Source organism: Piliocolobus tephrosceles, chromosome 11, assembly GCF_002776525.5.
Source record: "Piliocolobus tephrosceles isolate RC106 chromosome 11, ASM277652v3, whole genome shotgun sequence".
NCBI lineage: Eukaryota > Metazoa > Chordata > Mammalia > Primates > Cercopithecidae > Piliocolobus > Piliocolobus tephrosceles.
This window is the reverse complement of record NC_045444.1, coordinates 2,250,496-2,273,591: the sequence shown is the minus strand read 5'-3', so window position 1 is coordinate 2,273,591 and position 23,096 is coordinate 2,250,496. Positions and strand designations below refer to the sequence as shown.

Sequence of the window (23,096 nt, the reverse complement as noted above, 5' to 3'; positions counted from 1 at the left end):
AAGACAGAGGGGGGAGGGAAAGAGAAGACTTCCAACTTTTCTCAGAAGCTTTGCCAACACCCATATTGTGCAGTATGACTCTGCCCAGCAGAAGTCCAGAAACCAACCCAGGTGGCACCGGTCCTCACTCGACGGTGCAGTGCAAACCCGGGAAGGCTGGGGACTGGTGGGGGCCAAAGGAAGGAGCAGTCAACACCTGCATCCTCTCTACTACCCGCTGTGACGCATACTTCATGTGCCATTTCGGACAGAAAACCTGAGGTATTAAGTAGCAGAGCCCAGGTCCGATGCCCAAAGCTGTGTTTCTACTGCACCATGCTGCTCCTTGGAATGACCGCTGTGCCTTCCAGGATATGCTGGGGATGACCAATGAGGTTTTCAACCTTTGAAAATGCCCCTACTCTCAAATGTACACCACAAACATTGAAATCAACCTAAAAATGGTGGGGCTGTGTCTGCTCGCTTCCTCAGGTTCCTACCAACAGTGGCTCTGCTCTAACAATTCTGTTGAAGTCAGCATGTAGGAATCACAGTTCCAAGAAACAGAAACAGCGTGCAAAAGCATGAGTGTCTCACGAGTTTTATTTCAATGGAGTTACATCTAGAGTTCTCATTTCAGTGTACAAACAGCTCAGTGCAGTGTTTCTAATACAAGTCATATAAAACGAACACACTAAATGAATAGTGCACTTGATAGAAAAATAAATTACACTTTAAATGCTACTGCAAAGTTTTACACATATAAAAGGTAAACACAAAATAGTGAGACCCTCATAACTACCTATCATATCCAGATAAAGAGATAAAAGGGGCAAAGGGATCTGTGCTATAAAAAAAATCTCTGAAGAGGAGAAATCCTGACGAGTAACTGAATGATCATCTCAAGCCATGTGGTGACATAGGGACTCACAGATCCGGTCTCTCAAAACTGGGAAGGAACCACAGCCCTACCAATGCGTTAACGCAGCCACGTTCAGCTCAGGGCAAATTTCTATAATTCACACAAATTTCCTCATCCTGACGCCTAGTATGTGGGAAGAGTTTCCAACTTTCTTCTGACCGCTGAAGAAGTACAATGTTTAAATTTTTGAGAGGATAAAAAGGACAAATGATACAAAAATGTGTATTCTTCAGTCCGCAGAAGACCCCAGGTTTCCAAGCAACCACATGGCCAAGGGCATGATTAATGAAAACTTGGTGGGAGCTCACAAAGACTCTGAGAGCTGAGACACCCACAACAGCACCTCGTTCAGCTGCCACCTGTGTAAATGAGGTGCAATGTCCAGAAGTGTTGGCTGCCTCCAAGTAACACGTAACACTGCAGACCCTATCTGAGCACCTGCCAGCCTCCGGTTCACGCAGCCACTCTACTGCTCTAGAGTTTCACAGGAGCGGTCAGCAGCTTTGTGAAGGAGACTCTGCAGGAACATGGCTGTGCTCGAGCTGCTGCTGCTGCTGCTGCTGCTGCTGCTGCTGCTGCTGCTGTGCTGTGCCGGCAGAGCTGAGTGGGACAGTATTGACCATCTCTGGTCCTTTACAGAACAAGACTGCTGACTCCTCTCAATGAAAAGACAAAAACTTTGCTTCTCAAGACTCTCAGAAAAATAGCAAGGATTTTTCTCTCTGTGACTGACAAATAATTCTGCTAGCAAGACTTCTGAAGGAATAATGGACTTTTCATTTTGAGGCTTAGCTAAGAGAAGAAGAGGTGCAAGTTTTAGCCAGAAGTGAGAAGCATAAAATAACCAGCAGTCCAGATCCAAGAACCTAAGAACAACTCAGGGCTTTCATCCTTAAATCTCCATAGGATATCTGTGATTGTGCAAAGGCAAAGGCTAGAGACAAATGTTAGGAGACTATAAGAAATATTTTTAAAGTTTTTTTCTTAAAACAATGTATAAATGTTAAGGAAATAAGCACACAAGCAACTGAATCATTCCTCTGTTCAGCAGTGTCTCCTGAAAAGTAGGACTGAAATGACCATGGCATCCTGTGTGTCAAAAGGTGATGCTACTGACACGCCACAAATTAGGTCTCACTGATTAATTTACAAGTTCTCAGGCAAAGTCTAGAGCAGATAACTGAAACCTTCACATCTTATTTTAAACCGCCCTGTCAACTCCCACTTCCCCCACCAGGGCTATGAAATGGACTGACTTGAGGTTCCTCTCCTGTCTGCCCTCCCCTCAGGGAGGCTGCCCCTTCTCCTCCCCGCCACCCCACCGTGATCTGAGGCCTGCACACAGCAAACCCTCAGGAGTGCCCCGGCTGCCCCTTCTCCTCCCCGCCACCCCGCCGTGATCTGAGGCCTGCACACAGCAAACCCTCAGGAGTGCCCCGGCTGCCCTTCTCTGACCTCAGCCCAGTCTCACCAGCCTGCTTCTCGTCCACTATCATCTCCAACCTCTCTCTTTGCCAGCATCCTTGATGGGTTCACACATGCTTCTCTCTTCTCAAGAGACAGACATCTCCTCTTCCCTACTGCCACATTCACAGACCTCCTCAGCCCTGCCTCTCCCCACCACACTGTTCTCGGGGGAGCAGAACAGGAAGAGTGGTTACAGCAGCTCTGGGCATGGCGGCGGCAGCAGCTATGACAGGAAACCAATCCCTGACCGTCATCTCATCTGCCGGGGCCAATTCAGCACTCAAGTATTAACTTCTGTGTTTACCACTTTGTCAGGGCATGAGACAGAATTTCCTCTTGAGATTCAAGTGAATTTTAACGAAGTCCCTATCAATATTCTAACTGTCAAGAATATGGGTATCCAAAGACATAAGGTCACAGAATATGTCCAACTACCTAATTCCTAAATTTTAGGAAGTTTAAAACAAGAATGTTGTCACCTCCTGAACTGGATGAGAAACTTAGGTCTTCCAAGCCATAATGCCTCAGCTGCTCTGTGGTGGCCTAGCAGCACAACTGTAACCCTGCAGGACATCTACGGTTGCCAAGACACTGAAAATCTGATGCTCATTCCATCATGTCTTGGGTCAAGATCCTGGTTCTAGGTGTCACTTTCAGCTTTGAGAAAATATGTCCTATAATTAAGAACTGGCAAGAGCCCCACCAGTGAAACTCAGAAGCTTAGCATAATGGCTAAGGGGAGGCAGCCAGCAAGAAGTGTTGACTTTCCTTCTGCAGAAGTGTTTTGCGCAAAAGTGGGTTCCAATCACTACAGCTCCCTGGGAAACGGTGCAAGATTAAAATTCCTGAGCTTTCCAGTCAGATACCAGTGTGTGTTTGCCTGGACACATGATGATGTTATCAGGAGCCCAGGAAAGTCCGATCCATGAAGTTTTAAAGATGGTAAGACTGGATGTTTTTTATGCTAAGCAGCACAAATTAGTGCTTAATTATATACATATTGCAAGACAGAAAACTAGAAAGCAAATTCCAGGAGGTATAGCTTAAGATCGGTTTTCCGTAACAAGGGATTAACAACTTTACCAATATGGTTTCCACATCGTCCTTCTTCCCCACGGCAACTGAGGTTTACCTTGTTCATTCGAAAATTATAAAGCTAAATAGTGTTATTTCTGGGTCTTAGAATTACAGATGGACATTGCCATACTTTATTTTTCTGTGTGGAGTATACATTAACATCCAGAATTTCTTTGTACAGGCCCAAAGGGATGGGGGAATTCTAGAGATCTCTTTTAAACGAACACAGAGTTCCTAGTGCAATGCAGGTTCTTTCAGTATGCTGTGTATAGCTTCATACATGGTACGTATTTAAGAAACAACACCCCTTTACCCCTGTTCCTATTCCCTATTTTGGTCCTGGCATATTTGTTTTATTTTTTTTCTAGTTTGAAAGCTCTAAATTTATTCAGCTTATACTGAAAGGAAATGAAGTCTATGTCCAAATAGGAACCAATGTGGAGTACTGCTGTGCTGCGCCTTCGAGACCTGAGACTACAGCGGCCGGCATTCCCCACTGGACTTAGGGAGGAGTGCAGGTGCCTGCGGTAAATGCCCCAGGGTCTCTTGAACAGTAACCCGCCCCACTGAAAAGTTACGGGATACGTGTGCAGTGCCTGTGACTGCTTCCTGTGGAAAGGCAGGCTGAAAAAAATGACAGGATTTTATTTGATTTCTCTGTAGTTCTCAGGGTTTATCTTGATGTAAACTTGAAATATTAACATAGCCAGTACAATAAGAAATCAAAAGAATGGGAGACATTTAAAAACTCTCTATATTCTAAACTTCTCTTTAGTATTGTAATAATTGTAAAAAAAAAAAGTTGGCCCTAAGTCTGCCTTTATAGTGTCCACATTAATTTCCTAAATTCTCAATTTCTAGTAAGTCAGGGAAAAGTGCAATTTCTCTAACAGGCAGCCAGATCAAGGATGCTCACCCTGGCATTAGATGGAAATAGCTTTCAAAAGGCTGTTGACTACCAGAAGCAGCCTTGTTACGAAGTTATGAACAAACAGAACCGCTAGGTGGAGCCAAGAGTTTGAAGGAAACCCCAGAAAAAGACATTCCCTTGTTTCGGGAATTTTTAACATTTATAAAAGTATAGAAAGTCAAAGACCAAACACGCTCGTTTGGGCAGCTATGCAGTGTGATTAAACCTTTCCAGTTGGACGGAAAATACAGCTGTCTTTTTTACAGAGTTGAAGTCAAATCTACGTGGAGCTTTTTTTTAACCTACAAGTAATGGACAAGCTCCTGAATCCAACATATTCTAGCTGAAATGGATCCCAGGACGGAATGCTGGAGAGAACTGTGTATTCCAGTTACAGGCCCTTAGAGCTCAGTGGTCAGTAAACATTTTTGCTTCAGGACAGCTTCTTCTGCCAAAGTGGGAGCAGAGCTGAAAGGAAGAGAGAATGGGTTACTCAGGGAACCCCTGGGGTTTGGGGGAGGACGTTCATGTCTCTATTAGTGCCATATAGAGCATTTTGAGGGTACAGCAGATTACAGACCTAAGTCAATATGTAGTAACACCTAACCTGGCAATGCGATATTCTATAGAAGGGAAATTTCTGGATAAACACTGCTTATTTCATTTTGAAATAAAATATAAAGATAGCACGATTTTCCCCTTTCTTAACAAATATGCCAAACACACTTAACCATTTCTTAATGAGTCAGGGTTAGTATGAGTATCAGGAACAGTGCTGTGCTGAGCACAAGGGCAACACACTCAGGAGATAGCAAGGGAAGCAGGCTGTTCTCTGCTGCTGCTTCTCTGTGTGTGTGTGTGTGTGTATATATATATATATATATTTTTTTTTTTTTTGTGAGACAGGGTCTTGCTCTGTCGCTCTGTCGCCCAGGCTAGAGAGTGCAGTTGCATGATCACGGCTCACTGCAGCCTCAACATGCCAGGCTCAAATGATTCTTCCACCTCAGCCTCCCAAAAGTAGAAGTAGCTGGGACTACAGGCCTGCGCCACCACACCCGGCTAATTTTTGTATTTTTTTGTAGAGATGGGGTTTCACCATGTTGCCCAGGCTGGTCTCAAAACTCTTGGGCTCAAGCCATCTGCCCTCCTCAGCCTCCCAAAGTGCCACAATTACAGGCGTGAGTCACTGCACCCAGCGCTTTACATATTCCTAGATGGCTGTGTCTGTGTTCCTGCACCAGTTAATCTATTTTGTTAGAGCTGTGTGAAAAAAAGAGATGGGTTCTGCATGAAGGCTCATGAGTTTCTGCTACCAGTGAGCTGCATGAGTTTAAATGCAAGGACGTAATGACATCTAATTTGGTTTCATAAAAACTTAAAACAGGCTGGGTCCTAAGGAGGCTCACACCCGCAATCCCAGCTCTTAGGGAGGCGGGAGAATCGACTGAGACCAGGAGTTTGGGACCAGTCTGGGCAACAAAGTGAGATGACGTATTTACAAATATATATGTGTAATTAGCCAGGTGTGGGTAGTATATGCCTATAGTTCCAGCTACTTAGGAAGCTGAGGCAGGAGGATTGTTTCAGCCCAGGAGATGCAGGTTGCAGTCAGCTATGATCATGACACTGCACTCTGGCCCAGGTGATGGACAGAGATACTGCCTCTAAAAAAGTTTAAAACGTAAAACGATATCACAGTACATAATACCGAGGACATAATTTAAAATGTCGGAAGTGGTAACAAGATTTGTAAATGAAATGGCAGTCACCCGTACCATTCTATTCCTACTTCAAGGGACATCAACTGGTTCTTTTCCTGGTATTTTCCTTCACTTTTCCGTGTACCTGTTTCTCAAAGTGTGGTCTCTAGAATTTGCGAGAAATGCAAATTCTTAGACCCCACCTCAGATATACTGAATCAGACTATGAGGGTGGGGCCCAGCAGCCAATGTTTAAACAAACCTGCCTTCAGAGATTCTGCCTCATAACCCCCAAAGTTCTAACTGTTCTGGGTGACGTGTTGACACAATGACTTCCTCCTGTGGACTATGAAGGCTTACCCTTCTTCCACCCTCTCCCCAGTCCCACAATCCTGCCTTCTTATCTTTTCAGCACAGCTATATGACCAATTTTGATCATGTTAAAATTCATTGTTGTAATTATGTAAATATTTTCACAACTATCAGTATATTTCATGTTTTATACAACTTTTATTTTCCCTGGACTGAATAACTGTTGTTGTGATGGCTTAGTGGGTATTTGTGGTGGCGGTTGTTTTTTTAAGAAGCGAGGTCTCAACATGTTGCCCAGGCTGGTCTTGAACGCCTGGTCTTAAGCGATCTCCTTGCCTCAGCCTCCTGAGTACTTCTCAGTTTTCTATACAAATCTCTCATCTATCCGTAACCTCTCAGGTAAACCATGGACCTCTGCTCAGTACATTCAGACATACAATTTTTTTAAAAAACTGGAGGGTGGGGAACCTGTGTTTTTCTTGGCAAAATCCTTTCTACAACTCTGTATCTTCCTTTCTGAATCTGGACAGGATCCTTTCTAGACCCACTGGGCAGTTACCATCTTGGAACTTCCCTTCACTTTTCTCTGGGTAAATCCCTGCACCTCTCTACTGCTTCCTGGGTCCCATGACTTCTTTTTAGGATAAAAAAGAGGAACATATCTTCCAGTTTAGATGGAACACATCTTCCAGTAGCTTCCTGAGGAAGGCTACATGGAAAGTATATATTTTAGGAAAACTGTATGTCTAAAAATGTATTCTAATCTCACACTTCACTGATAGTTTGGGAAAACTCTAAGTGAGAAATTATTGCCCTCCAGAATTCAGAAAGCACACTACTCCATTATCTCCAGCTGTCAGTAAAGTCTGCTGCCATTCTGATTACCAATCCTTTGTACGTACTCTGTTTTTCCCCTTTGCTGGAGACTTACATCCTCTCTTCACTTTGACCTCCTAAAGATTCACGATGCTCCTTGGTGTAGTCTATTTTCATTCTCTGTTGGGAACTCAGTAGACCTCTTTAATCTAGAAACTCAAGTCCTCTGTTCTGAGAACGTCTGATTCCTTTCTTTGACAATTTCCTCCTTCCACTGACTGTTCTTTCTAGATCTTCTATGATTCATATATTGGACTTCCTAGGCCAATCCTCCAATTTTCTTTTCTCTCCCAGTTTTCATCTTTCTATTCTATATTTTTTGGGAGATTGTCTCAATTTTATCTTTTATACACTCTCTGGATTTCATTTTTAACATAGTTAATGATTTCTAAAAATGCTTCCCTGTTTTTTTTTTTAAGTTTCCTGTTATTGCATGGATACAGTATCTTCTCTCTAAATTCAGTTACCTTTTCTTTTGTTATTTACATTGCCTTTTTTTTTTTCCTACTTCTATTTGTCAAAATTCACATTGCCTTTATTTCCTTCTTTTTCAGTTTACCTGTTCTGGTCTTTCCTCACATATCTGACCATCGTTAGCTCTCTTTGTATTTAAAAGAAAAGCTCTGGAATGTCTCTGGGACCTGTGTGTATATGGGCAAAACTCATCAACGAATGGGCTCCCTGGTGATTATTTGGCAGATTCCTGGCAATTTCATCAGAGGATCCACAAATGTATGTGCAGGCCTTTTTCTCTTTGGTTGGTTGGTTTCTGCAGAGAATAAGCCTCTTACTTTTTCAACTCAGACATTTATACTTAGCTAACACCATTCATGAAACTGAGAAAAGAAGGAACGTTGGAAATTTCACCCTTCAGTGTGTGGACTTTGAGTTAGTCTTCCCGTGTTCAGTCTGGAGCCTTACTCCAAATGGAAATTCCCAGATCCAGAGCCTCTCTGGCCTGGCTCCTCCCAAGAGAAAACTTCAGAATTATGCTAAAATGAGCAAGGGTGGTGGGATGGCAGATGGGTGAAATGGGCATAAATACTTTCAACCAATCCCCATATTCTCAGCCCCACCTTGTATCCCATCTTCACAAATATCTGGTACCTACAATTTCGCTGCCTTTTCAGGGTTCTGCAATGTGAACTGACTTGCTTTTTATTTTCTGTTTCTACTCCCTCCCCTATTCAGGCTTAGATTTTAGTTTACTCCACTCTGCTAAACTGGTTACCACTTATCATTTAGCTGCTTCCCAAAACTTGTTGAGATCTCTTAATTGCTGATGTCTCCTCTCCTGTTCTTTGTCCTCATGATTTATTTGATGCCTTTGAAACACACTCACACACAGAAAACACTGCAAAGTAAATCTAAATCTGTGGAGATGGGACCCAGTCATCATTTTTAAAAATTACCGTGACATCTGTACATTAAAGCACATAAGGCATGAGTCTACAGCTTGAACAACTTTTTGCAAATTGAATACACCTCTGTAATCAGCATGTAGAATATGAAACAGAACACTACTAGCACTCCCAAAGCTTCTTTTGGGCTCTCTTTTATTCATCAGCACATCAAGGGTAACCATTATAGAGTTGTGCTTCTGTTTGAACTTGATTTTGTTTATCCTTATTACAGTGCAGAAACTGCAAGATGACCCCCAAAGATCTCCATCTCCAGCCATTCACACTCCTATGTAATCTCTAGCCCTTGGGTGTGGAAAGGACTTGTGACTTGTTTTAACCAACAACAGAATACAGCAAAGGTAAAAGGATGTCATTTCTGTGATTAGACTATATGAGATTGTGATTTCTGTCTTGCTAGCAGACTCTACTGCGTTCTCAGTTTGCATGCTGGAATAAAGTAAGCAACTACTTGGGAGAGGCCCATGTAGTAAGGACTGAGGGCAGCTTCTTACCAATCACCAGCTAGGAACTGAGTTCCTTAGTCTAACAGGTCTTCAGATCCTGAATCCTGCCAAGAGCCCTGGCTGGTGCCCCTTCTTCCATCGAGCCTTCAGATGAAAACCTGGCCTTCACCAATATTTGACTGTAGCCTGTGAGAGACCCTGAAGCAGAGAACCCAGCTCAGCCACATCTAGATTCCTGAGCCACAGAAAATGAGATTATAGTGTGTATTGCTGGAAGCTGCTAAGTTTGTGGTAAGTTGTTGCACAGAAGCAGAGAATTAATACAATTATGTTTATGTGATTCATCTACACTGCTGTATTTTAGTTGTTATTAATTTTCACTGTTCTAATATTTAGTCAACTGCTAATGTGCATTTGGAAGGTTTTCGGTTTGGACTATTATGAATATAGGTGCTATAAAAATTCCTGTACATGTGTTTTGATGGACATATATTCATATTTCCATTGGGTATGTACATAAAGATAGAATCACTGAATCACTGGGTATGTTCAGCTTTAGTAGATATTGCCAAACCTATTTCCAATGTGATTACTCCAGTTTACAGAGTTTCAGTTGCCCCATATCTTCACCAACACTTGGTACTGTGTATCTTTCATTTTAGCCATTCTGGTGATGATGTAGCACTGTCACATGGTAGTTTGAATTTACATTCCCCAAGACTAATCAAGTTGCATACTGTCTAGAATGCTTACCGGCCATTTGGGTATCAGTTTGTGAACTGCCTATTCAAGCTTTTTGCCCATTTTTCTGTTATGCTATCTTTACCTTACTTATTTGGAAGAGCTCTTTATAAGTTCTAGATATGAGTGGGTCCTTTGCCACACAAAGTTAAGACTGGGGTTGGGGAGGAAGGAGAACGGAAGGCGTGAGAGAGGGAGACAGAGACAGAAGGAGGGATGGAGAACAAATGTTTTCTCCTATTCCTGGCTTCCCCTTCCATAATATCTTGAAATTACATCTTTTGATGAACAAAATTTCTTGATGTAATCCAAGTGATTTTTTTCCTGTAAGACTAAAGCTCCTTGTGAGCTGTTTAAAAAAATCTTTGTCTATTCTAAGGTCAGAAGTAAGTTCACTCATATTTTCTTCTATAAGTTTATTATCTGATGTTTCATATTTAGATCTGTAATCCATCCAGAATAGATTTTTGTGAATGGTATGGAGTTGGGTCAAGATTGTTTTTTTCCCACAGGGACAACTAATCTGTCCAGCTGATTTACTAAAAGACCATTCTTTCCTCACAGCATTGCACCATCACTTTTTTCATAAACCAGAAAACTGTATTACACATGAGTTTGTTTCTAGACTCTATTCTGTTCCACTGATCTGTCATTTTTATCTCTTTAAGCCCTTTATTACTCCTTTCCATGAGTTTTAAGAAGAAACAGAGATAAGTTCTGCTTTCATCTGCAATTTTTAATTTGAAAGTCCTTAAGAGCTCACATTTTATTGTGTAAATTCAATTAATTCAATTACAAAGCATGACCATCAGGTTCTCTGCATGCAGCTCTATTTTTACAGTGATAATTAGTAGGCATACAAATGCTTAGAAAAATAATCCATTACATTTGTATAAAGTGCTCTCTTACTACATGTAAGCTTCCCAAATACAGGTCTCTCATCTGTCTTGTTCACTGTTATCTTCAGTGTCAGATATCAGTCAATGCCTGGTCCATCATGGACATTCAATAAGTGTTTGCTGAGTGAGTAATACGCTACTTTAAACACTGTGAGAACAATTTTTAAATTAAACTGAGTATCTTTCAAGTTAATAATCTCTAATAATTCCCCCCACCTTTCTCTAATTAGGAAAGCATATATTTCAGCTGACCCACATTTTCAAGAGGATATGTGAAATGGGGGATATAATCAGAAAAAAAGGTCTGAGGTAGAAGTGAAGGCAATTCTAAATCTTTGTAAAACAGGTGCAGTTATGGTTCTAGCAATCAAAAGTTGAAGAACCAGATGCTGAACGAAAAGCTCTAGTTTTTGAGTCTAGTTTCTGTTTGTAGCAAGCAATGCATTGAAATGAGCTCACAATATGTGTCGGTAAAGGCATCTCAGGGCTCTCACCCTGGGAGTATCCTCCCTTACCCATTGGTACTGCACCTCTTCCCCTGTGTTGACGGGCACCATCATTCATCACTATTACAGTAGGCATGAGCATAATAGTAAAGCATCAAAGGAAACAATACAAACTGATTTTAAAACAAATATTAAAATTTAAAGATAAGCCTGTTAATATCTTCAGCAAAGACTTGATAAAGAAATGCTAATACCATCTACTTCATAATTTTGTAGAAAATTGCTACCGACAAGAAAAAGCCACTACACTAAGTAACAAACAGAAAAAAGATTTATCCAATTTCAATACAGCTCAGTTAGGGAAGAATCAACATTGCTGCTTTAGAGATAATAAGTTTTATTATTTTTTTCCTCCTAATAGATTCCTAAGAACTGCAATTGAGAAATAATTTTCTCACCTGGTCACAGCATCTACCAAGAAGGGCGCTGGGGGAGAGATCAGTGAGACTCCATCTTTATTACCATATCCCTCCTTCCCTGCCGAAAGCACTTCACATCCCGCAAGTCCATTAGACATGGCACCACTCTGCTGTGGGAGATACAGACACATCTAAATACAGAGGTAACAATACCTGCCTGGTCAGCACTTCAGCTCCAAATCAAGCTTCACTAATGAATATGAGAGTGAGTAAGACAGTTTCGATAATTATGACTGTTTTGTTTTGTTAACTATTCTTCATCTCAGACTTTCACTTTTGTTTCTGCCAGGATCCTGACAAACACTTACAACCAGAAAGGGTAAGCCACTAGCTTGAAGCCATTAAGTTCAGTTAACAAGGTTTTGATAACCACCCTCACATTTTTAAGGAAAAACAAAGAACCTAGTAATCCTTTAGGCCTTACCCTGAGAGGGTAACCAGAAGAAAAATCACAGATAACAGGAACTTACCGGAACAATCCACCGGGGTGTGATCATGGATGTGGACGACACCTAAAATAATTTTATGTATTTACTTTTTGGAAAGACTGACTTACTTTCATACTTATAATACTTACATCTAGTATGAAATCCATTCTGGGAGGGCAATTCTTAATGGTGTTCCCTGAGCTGACGTGGACTTCTAAATCCAAGACCCTTTTCTATTACACAACACAGATGCTATCTGTCACCACTTAAGAAAGTGTCATAATTTTGAGAATCTCTTATCTAAAAATTTACCATTCAAGAATCTATTACTACTTTCAGTTCACTTAATAGGACTGTCCCTACCCCACACCCAGTATTCAGTTTAACATTTTATTCTCTGAAATTTCAGTTAATTACAAATAATGATAGCCTTCTTGGTTGCAGCCTGAACAATGGATTGTGACTAATCCAAATAAACAGCACAAAGAAAGTACATAGAAAAAATAATCTGTTTAGATACAGATCATTCTCTAATTATCATGTATGCACGAAGAAAGCAGCAATAAAAACACCCATATTGCTCCCGGTTCACAAGGCCTTTGATATATTGTTTTTAAATGTCTAGCTTTCTATTACAGATCTTCTAGGTGTAGAATTATAAACTAATGAAACCCACCCATTTTACTAGTAATTTAGACTAGTCCTTGCATTGGTGGCCTTAGATACTCATAAGAAAAAACTAATGTAAGTCCAGGTATTAATAAATTAGATAACCACCAAAAGAATAAAAACACAGGCTGGGCGTAGTGGCACATGCCTGTAATCCCAGCATATTGGGAGGACGAGGCAGACCGATCATGAGGTCAAGAGATCAAGACCATCCAGGCCAAGATGATGAAACCCTGTCTCTACTAAAAATACAAAAGTTAGCTGGGCGTGGTGGCATGCGCCCGTAGCCCCAGCTACTCAGGAGGCTGAGGCAGGAGAATCACTTGGAGGCGGAGGTTGCAGCGAGCTGAGATCGCGCCACTGCACTCCAGCCTGGCGAAAAAGTGAGACTCCATATCAAAAAAAAAAAAACAAAAACAAAACCCAACTCACAAAGTATGACTTTCCTACCGATATTTTTTAGATGCATGTTAACAGCAGGAAATAAGAGAAAAAAATACCATAAGTAGTAAACAAAAAATAGTTTGACAGACTTTTCCAGACTTGCAGTTAACTCTTATCCTTTGGCAAAGTCTTTGTTTATTAATCTACGCTGGTCATTCCCAAAGGGTGGTTCCCAGACCACATCTGCATCACCTGGGAACATGTTAGAAACACAGCTTTTCAGACCCCACCCAAGATATACCAAAATTAGAAACTTGGAGGTGGGGCCCAGCAATCTTGTGTGTTAACATCCCCTCCAAGTGATTCTGATATACACAAAAATTTGAGAATTAATGATGTAAGCAAACATTTAGTACCACAGAAAGTATCATCTGTATTTCCAAACCTTCAGGATGGCATCTAACCGCTACAGCAATTCTTGTCATATCACTCATAAAGTACAAAGTTAGTCGTTTCTTTTTTTTTTTTTTTTTTGAGACAGAGTCTCACTGTGTCACCCAGGCTGGAGTGCAGTGGCGCTATCTTGGCTCACTGCAAGCTCCGTCTCCCAGATTCCAGCAATTCTCCTGCCGCAGCCTCCCAAGTACCTGGGGTTACAGGTGTGCACCAACACCCCTGGCTAATTTTTGTATTTTCAGTAGAGACAGGGTTTCACCATGTTGGCCAGGCTGGTCTTGAACTCCTGACCTCAAGTGATCTGCCTGCCTTGGCCTCCCAAAGTGCTGGGATTACAGGCGTGAGCCACTGCGTCCAGCAAAATTAGTCATTTCTATCTCTCTCATCCCTGGAGGGAGGAAACTGTTTCAGTTGGCCCTCTATATCCATGAGTTCTGCATCTGTGGATTCAACCAACTGTGAATTGAAAATATTTGGAAGGGAAAAAAAGGATGGTTGTGTCTGTACTGAACATGTGCAGACTTTTTTTCTTGTCATTATTTCCTCAACAATACCATATAACAACTGTTTACCAGCATTTACACTGCATTAGATATTAGAGGTAAGCTAGAGATGATTTAAAATATACTAGAGGATATGTGTAGGTTATATGCAAACACTACACCATTTTATATGAGATTTAAGCATGCGTGGATTTTGGTATCCAAGGGGAGTCCTGGAACCAATCCCCCACAGGTACTGAAGGACAATTATACTTAACAGAGTATCTTCCAGACTGTAATAATGATTGATACGTTCAATGCCATTCTTATGCTCTCATCTTTCTGTAAAACTTTTGTTAAAATTAAATATATCCTTATTGTCTTAAGAAGCTGTTTTATCCCCATGTTTTCTCTCATGTTATTTAATATGATGTTAAATTATAAAAGGCTTATAGAGACATGTGATTTCTATACAGTGATACACAAATTCAAAGTGGTAAAATTTTAAGACAGAGAGGGAATGCTAAGTGGTTACTAAAACATAAACTCTTATCAAATGAAAAGTTTATGAATTATTAAAAAGGGAAAAACTGGAATCTAGCAGGAACATTTTTCAAAACAGAAATTTCTTTCCATCATATTGTTTTAAAGCAGATTTACCTGAGGTGCAACTGTGTGATCAATCAGATTCTCGGTTAGAGATGCAAGCAAGGCATCCAATTCATCTGTAGCCTCCTATGGAAGACAGGAATCTAGAGTTGTTAAATGACCCCTTTATCATCAGACGTTAAGTTTTTTCCATATCCTCTCAATTTATAATTCTGACGCAGGCCTGATTAGTGTTAATCCTTTAAACACACAGGGACACTCATGAATCATGGTTGTTAATGATTCCACTTCTGCATGGAGGGAAACCTATACTACAGTCAGGACATGAAAAAGCTAAAGTGCTATGTAAATTTTCAAACAGCTGTTCTCCTTTGGTAAGACAAAACTTGGGTAGGGTTATGACTATTCTGGCTCTTTTTAATTACAAAAAAATTTTTTTTGGCTGGATGAAGTGGCTCACACCTGTAATCCTGGCGCTCTGAAAGGCCAAGGCGGGAGGAGATCTCCTGAGCCCAGGAGTTCAAGACCAGCCTGAGCAATATAGTGAGACCTCATCTTCACAAAAACTGAGCAAAACTAGCTGGGCACAGTGGCACCCAGCTGTAGTCCCAGCTACTCAGGAGGCTGAGGTGGGAAGATCACTTGAGCCCGGGAGGTAGAGGCTGCAGTGAGCCAAGATTACACCACTGCACTCCAGCCTTGGTGACAGAGCGAGATTCTGCCTCAAAATGAATTTTAAAAATGTAAGGCCAGGCACGGTGGCTCAAGCCTGTAATCCCAGCACTTTGGGAGGCCGAGACGGGCGGATCATGAGGTCAGGAGATCGAGACCATCCTGGCTAACACAGTGAAACCCCGTCTCTACTAAAAAATACAAAAAACTAGCTGAGTGAGGTGGCGGGCACCTGTAGTCCCAGCTACTAGGGGGGCTGAGGCAGGAGAATGGCGTAAACCCCGGGAAGGCGGAGCTTGCAGTGAGCTGAGATCCGGACACTGCACTCCAGCCTGGGCGACAGAGCGAGACTCCGTCTCAAAAAAAAAAAAAAAAAAAAAAGTAAATACAGCCAGATGTGGTGGCTCAAGCCTGTAATCCCAGCACTTTGGGAGGCCGAGGTGGGTGGATAGTGAGGAAAGGAGATCTAGACCATCCTGGCTAACACAGTGAAACTCTGTCTCTACTAAAAACACAAAATATTAGCCAGGCCTGGTGGTGGGCGCCTGTAGTCCCAGCTACTCAGGAGGTTGAGGTAGGAGAATGGTGTGAACCTGGGAGGCAGAGGTTGCAGTGAGCCAAGATTGCGCCACTGCACTCCAGACTAGATGACAGAGCAAGACTCCGTCTCAAAGAAAAAAAAAAAGTAAATACAATAAAATAATTTAAAAAAAGTTTTTTGAGACAAGGTCTTGCCCTGTCCAGGCTGGAGTGCAGTGGCACAAGCATAACTCAGTGCAGCCCCAACATCCTGGGCCCGAGCCATCCTCCCACCTCAGCCTCCCAAGCAGCTGAAACTACAGGTGTGTGCCACCATGCCCAGACAATTTGTTTTTATAGAGACAGGGTCTCACTTATGTTGCCCAGGCTGATCTTGAATTCCTGGGTTCAAGTGATCCTCCTACCCTGGCCTCTCAAAGTGCTGGGATTACAAGTGTGAGCCACTGTGCCCACCCTCTTAACTTTTAGACTAGAGGAGAATCGTACTACTCCGTATGGTAATATCACACTTTGAACTCAAAAACAAACAAACAAATAAAAACCAATAATAGGTCAGCACAGGAGACAGTGGATAAAGGAGATGCCTAAATTCCAAATGCTCCTTTATCTAGACTTATGGGTGCTTCTGTTTGTAAAATAATACAATATGAACTCTCTCCCTATAAATGTTAATTAATACCTTTGGTTAACCAGTACTTGAAGTACCTTATAGAGGACACAATTCTCTACTGTGAGGGAGGGGGTCTGGGAGAATTTTAAAACAACAAAAGATAAAATGCCAATCTGGCAATAAACAATAGGAACCTAGGGCATAGCACACACAAAAAAAGGGCCCTTCATTCATACATTTCTTTCTTTTTTTGCGGGGGAGGTGGGGGACATGGTCTTGCTCTGTCATCCACGCTGTAGTGTAATGGTACAATCATAGCTCACTGCAGCCTGAATTTCCTGGGCTTACACGATCCTCCCACAACAGCTGCCCAAGAAGACAGGACTACAGGCATGTAAAGCTATGCGTGGCTAATTTAAAAAAAAAATTTTGTAGAAATGGGGTCTCCCTATGTTGCCCAGTCTTGTCTCAAACTCTTGGCCTCAAACCATCTTACCGCCTTGGCCTAAAGTGCTGGGATTATAGGCATGAGCCATCACACTCAGCCACCCATTTACACATTTCCATTTCTGCCTATATGCCTTCAGGTCTTGGAGAATCTCCTATTCATACTTCAACATGCAACTTAATTTAAACCACAAAAACATGAAAAATTGTTCTCTTGCATCTTCCCCCCCTGCTGCCTGGACTAAGTGCACCATAACAGCTCGTGCAAGTCTCTACCACAATGTATTACAATTCTCTCTCCCACTAGACTATAGGTAGTTAAGCTGAGACCATGTTTCATTCATTCATTTTTGAATCTTTAATACTTAATAAGTTGTCTGGTACATATTATATATGCAATAAATCTTTGAACTAAATGTCCTTCTCTGCTTTAAAAACATCTCAGGTTCTGCTTAATGATTTCCAATGATTAATCAATGTATCTTTTCAGATTTTAATTAGCAGAAAAGAAATGCCTGACTGAAGATATTTTAGGTTGGGTTTTTTCTTTAAGTCTAAAACTCTGAAAGATACTGATATACCTAAATACCAACCATACACTTTCATTGAGTAGTGAGAATACAAGTGATTTTTAATTTTTCCTTTTTGTGAAGTATTTGGCAAATTACAAGAGATGTACATTATGCAATAAAAGAGACAAATGGTAAGTGTTCATGCAAGGACAATTTTTAATTTAACTTGCAAATTAAAACATTCATTGGCAATAAACTGGGTTTCTATGATTTCTGAATTGGTAAGGGGTTTAGCAAGTGGATACAGAAAAGGCAGAAGTTGAGATGAGCTGGTTATGTTGCAATGTAATTAGTGGTAGGTCTCTGTTATTTCAAAAAGTTTGTTTCAATCAACAAATGTTTATTTAGTGTCAATTATGTGCCAGGTGCTATTTGAGACACTTAGGCTACCCCAGCACTTTGGGAGGCCAAGGTAGTAGAACTGCTTAAGGGCAGGAGTTTGAGACCAGCCTGAGGGATACAGCAATGAACAAAACAGGTCAAGTCTCTCACACAGCTTACATTCCCTAGAGCAGCAGTCCCCAACCTTTTTGCCACCAAGGACCAGTTTGGTGGAAGACAATTTTTCCAAGGACCAGGTTTGGGGGTGGGGTATGGTTTTGGAATGAAACTGTTCCACCTCAAATCATCAGGCATTAGATTCTTACGAGGAGTGAGCAACCTAGATCCCTCGTGTGCACAGTTCACAGTAGGGTTTGCACTCCTATGAGACTAACACCACAGCTGATCTGACAGGAAGTGGAACTCACGCGACAATGGTTGCCTGCAGCTCACCTCCTGCTGTGTGGCCCAGTTCCTAACAGGCCATGAACCAGTACCGGCATAAAGCACAGGGATTGGGGACCCCTGCCCTAGAGTAAATGAAACTACTAATTCAACAAGATCCCTTATTTCTTTCATCGAAGAAACACTTAGTCACCATTTGCATGCAACACTGTATCTTAAAAGGAAATATGAGTGAAAGCATAGCCAACATCCAAAACCAGCCCCAAAATATAAACAAAGTACACACAAACTGGAGAAGAATGCCTAAGATCCTCTTGTGAGTGGTGTGGCAACAGGATTCTCCCTAGAGAACTGTGGCTCAATCCTTTTATCACATCTGTTTTTTTTTTGAGACAGTCTCACTCAGGATGGAGTGCAGTGGCATGATCTCAGTTCACTGCAACCTCTACCTCCCATGCTCAAGTTGATCCTTCTGTCTCAGCCTCCTGAGAAGCTGGGACCATAGGCACATGCCACCATGCCCAGCTAATTTTTTGTATTTTTGGTAGAGACAGGTTGTGCCATGTTGCTCAGGCTGGTCTCAAACTCCTGAGCTCAAGGGGTCCGCATGCCTCGGCCTCCCAAAGTGCTGGAATTATAGGTGTGAGCCCCTGTGCTCGGCCGCTCTTCTCACATCTTAAGTCCCAGTGTCCATCAGTAATCACTAGATGCCCTTGGTTATACTGCAAGATTCAATTCAAAATTGTCTTTGGCAAAAATTTTAAGAAGTAAAAGTATTCTTACCTTTAGAACAGAACCACTGTCGGCAGGTGTGATATACGTCAGAGTCTCAAGAGACTGTTTGGGGAGGGGCACATTATTCTCATTTAACACAGCACTAGGAAGAAGAAGATAAACTCACATCATATAGGACCTGGGTCCAGGCAGGATTTTCAAAGAAGGGGCTTAGGAAAGAAGTGCAACAAATTCATGTAGGAAAAGGTATATGAAAAAATGCTCAACATCACTAATCATCAGGGAAATGCAAATTCAAACTACGATGAGACATCATCTCACTCCAGTTAAAATGGCTTTATAATTAAAAAGATAGGCAATAACAGATGCTGGTGAGGACCCATAGAAAGGGTAACCCTCTTATGCTGCTGGTGGGAATGTAAATTAGTACAGCAACTTTAAAGAACAGTATGGCGGTTCCTCAGAAACTAGAAAGAGAATGACCGTATGGTCCAGCAATTCCACTACTGGGTAAACATCCAAAAGAAAGAAAATCAATATATCAAAAAGACACCTGCACTCCCATTCTTATTGCAGTTCTACTCACTACAGTCAAAATACAGAACTGACCTAAGTGCCCATCAAGTGCTTAATGTATTATCACATGTACCCTGAAACAAAGTACATCTATAGTGCATCAATATTTTAAAAAATGAAACCGTGGACAAAGAAGGAAACCAAGAAAACAATGTGCCAACAAATATAGAATATTAATAAATAAGAAAAATTATAAAAATGAATTAACAACTTTGAAGCTGAAAAGTATAATTGTTTTTTAACTTCAGAGGTACATGTGCAGGTTTGTTATACAGGTAAACTTGTATCATGGGAGTTTGTTGTACAGATTATTCTGTCAGCCAAGTATTAAGCCTAGTACCCATTAGTTATTTTTCGTGATCCTCTCCCTCCTGGTGTGCTCTACCTTCTGACAGGCTCCACTGTCTGTCTTTCTCCTCTATGTGTCCATGTGTTCTCATCATTTAGCTACCACTTTACGCAGTATTTGGTTTTCTGTTCCTGTGTTAGTTTGCTAAGGATAACGGCCTCCAGCTCCACCCATGTTTCTGCAAAGGACACAATTTCATTCTATTTCATTCTTTTTTATGGCTGTATAGTATTTCAAGGTGTGTACATATCACATTTTAAAAATCCAGTCTGCCACTGATGGGCATTTAGGTTGATTCTATGTCTTTGCTACTGTGAATAGTACTGGAATGAACATACGTGTGCATGTGTCTTTATGACAGAATGACTTATATTCCTTTGGGTATATACCCAAGTAATGGGATTGCTGGGTTGAATGGTATTTGTTTTAGGTCTTTGAGGAATCACCCACTGTTTTTCCACAATGGCTAAACAAATTTACAGTCCTACCAACAGTGTATAAGCGTTCCTGTTTCTCTGCAACCTCGCCTGTTATTGTTTGATTTTTTTTAATAATAGCCATTCTGACTGGTTGAGTTGGTGTCTCACTGTGGTTTTGATTTGGATTTCTCTAATGATCAGTGATGTTGAACTGTTTTCTATATGCTTGTTGGCCACATATAAGTCTTCTTTTGAAAGGTGTCTGTTCAAGTCCTTTGCCCACTTTTTAATGGGTTTTTTTTTTTTCTTGTAAATTTGCTTCAGTTCCTTATAGATGCTGGATATTAGACTTTTGTCAGATGCATAGTTTGCAAAACTGTTCTCCCATTCTGTGGGCTTTCTGCTTACTTGGCTGAGTTTCTTTTGCTATGCAGAAGCTCTTTAATTAGATCTCATTTATCAATTTTTGCTTTTGCTGCAATTGCTTTTAGCATCTTCTTCATGAAATCTTTGCCCGTTCCTATGTCCAGAATGGTATTGCCTAGATTGTCTTCCAGGGTTTTTATAGTTTTGGGTTTTACATTTAAGTCTTTAATCTGCCTTGAGTTGATTTTTGCACATAGTATAAGGAAGTGGTCCAATTTCAATCTTCCACATATAGTTAGCCAGTTATCCCAGCACCATTTATTGAATAGGGAACTGTTTCCCCATTGCTTGTTTCTGTCAGCTTTGTCGAATATCAGATAGTTGTAGGTGTGTGGCACGATTTCTGGGCTCCATTCTGTCCCACTGGTCTATGTGTCAGTTTTTATACCAGTACCATGCTGTTTTGGTTACTGTAGCCCTAGAGTATAGTCTGAAGTCAGGTAGCATAATGCCTCCAGCTACCTCTTTTTGCTTAGGATTGCCTTGGCTATTTGGGCTCTTTTTTGGTTCCATATGAATTTTAAAATAGTTTCTTCAAGTTCTGTGAAGAATGTTATCAGTAGTTTAACAGAAATATTATTGAATCTATAAATTACTTCGGGCAATATGGCCATTTTAATGATATTGATTCTTCCTACCCATGGGCATGAAATGTTTTTCCATTACTCTGTGTCATCTCTGATTTCGTTAAGCAGTGTTTTGTAGCTCTCCTTGTAGAGATCCTTCACCTCCCTGGAAACCAAGAAAATCCTAGGTATTTTATTCTTTTTAGGGCAACTGTGAATAGGACTGCATTCCTGATTTGGCTCTCGGCTTGACTATTGTTGGTGAATAGGAATGCTAGTGATTTTTGAACACTGATTTTGTATCCTGAGACTTTGATGAAGTTGTTTATCAGCTTAAGGGGCTTTCAGGCCAAGACTATGGGGTTTTCTAGATATAGAATCATGTCATCTGCAAACATAGTTTGACTTCCTCGCTTCCTATTTGGATTCCCCTTATTTCTTTCTCTTGCCTGATTGCTCTGAGTAGGTCTTCCAATACTATGTTAACAGGAGTGATGAGAGAGGGTATCTTTTCTTGTGCCAGTTCTCAAGGGGGAATGCTTCCAGCTTTTGCCCATTTAGTATGATGTTGGCTGTGGGTTTGTCAGAGATGGCTTTTATTATTTTGAGGTATGTTCCTTGAATACTTATTTTATTGAGAGTTTTTAACCTGAAGCAGTGTTGAGTTTTATCAAAACCCTTTTCTGCATCTATTGCGATAATCATGTGATTTCTGTTTTTAGTTCTGTTTATGTGATGAATCACATTTATTGATTTGCATATGCTGAACCAACCTTGCATCCCAGGTTGGATCTGACTGTGGTGGATAAGCTTTTTGATGTGCTGCTGGATTCAGTTTGCCAGTGTTTTGTTGAGTATTTTTGCATCGATGTTCATCAAGAATACTGGCCTGAAGTTTTCTTTTTTTGTTGTGTCATTGCCAGGTGTTCGTATCAGGATGATGCTGCCTTCGTAGAATGAGTTAGGGAGGAGTCTCTCCTCCTCAATTTTTTGAAATAGTTTCAGCAGTAATGGTACCAGCTTTTCTTTGCATATCTGGTAGAATTCAACTGTGAATCTCTCTAATCCTGGGCTTTTTTTGTTTGGTAGGCTGTTTACTACTGATTCAATTTTGGAGCTCATTATTGGTCTGTTCAGGATTCAATTTCTTCCTGGCTGCCTTGAGAGAGCGTGTGTGTCCAGGAATTTATTAATTTCTTCTAGATTTTCTAGTTTATGGGCATAGAGGTGTTTGTAATATTCTCTGATAGTTACGTGTATTTCTGTGGAATCAGTAGTAATATCTCCTTTGTTGTTTCTGATTGTGTTTATTTAGATCCTCTCTCTTATTAGTCTACCTCGTGGTCTGTTTTATTATTTTTTTCCAAAAAAGAAACAACTCCTGAATTCATTGATCTTTTGTGGTTTTTTGGATTTTTTTTTGAGACAGAGTCTCACTGTTTCCCAGGCTGGAGTGCGATGGTGCAATCTCAGCTCACTGCAACCTCCACCTCCCAGGTTCAAGTTATTCTTGAATCTCAGCATTCAAAGTAGCTGGGATAACAGGCGTGTGCCACCCCACCCATCTAATTTTTGTATTTTTAGTAGAGATGAGCTTTCGCCATGTTGGTCAGGCTGGTCTTGAATGCCTGGTCTCAAGTGATCCATCCACCTCCACCTTCCAAAGTGCTGGGATTACAGGCATGAGTCACCACACCTGCCTTATTTATCTTTTCAATGTTTTTTTTTTTTTTTTTTTTTTTTTTTTTTTTG

The 23,096-nt window shown here is 41.0% G+C and overlaps 1 protein-coding gene and 1 long non-coding RNA gene across 4 annotated transcripts in view; one reads left to right on the top strand and one right to left on the bottom strand.

Moving 5' to 3' along the window:
- Positions 1–564: 564 nt before the first annotated feature.
- Positions 565–23,096, bottom strand: part of EPB41L5 (erythrocyte membrane protein band 4.1 like 5) — a 168,903-nt gene continuing 146,371 nt past the window's right edge. The window contains exons 21-25 of one of the 3 annotated variants that reach the window (XM_026456079.1): positions 19,057–19,150; positions 14,758–14,832; positions 12,149–12,190; positions 11,658–11,788; positions 565–4,823 (exon numbers count right to left, since the gene is read on the bottom strand). In XM_026456079.1, coding sequence (XP_026311864.1) covers positions 4,757–4,823; positions 11,658–11,788; positions 12,149–12,190; positions 14,758–14,832; positions 19,057–19,150 — 409 coding nt within the window. In that variant the 3' untranslated portion in view covers positions 565–4,756. The remainder of the gene's footprint in view (positions 4,824–11,657; positions 11,789–12,148; positions 12,191–14,757; positions 14,833–19,056; positions 19,151–23,096) is intronic. The other 2 variants (XM_026456080.1, XM_026456081.1) reach the window with 2 other exon arrangements.
- Positions 11,697–23,096, top strand: part of LOC113225122 — a 46,216-nt gene continuing 34,816 nt past the window's right edge. Inside the window, exon 1 of the long non-coding RNA XR_003309760.2 lies at positions 11,697–11,883. This is a non-coding gene — a long non-coding RNA (uncharacterized LOC113225122). The remainder of the gene's footprint in view (positions 11,884–23,096) is intronic.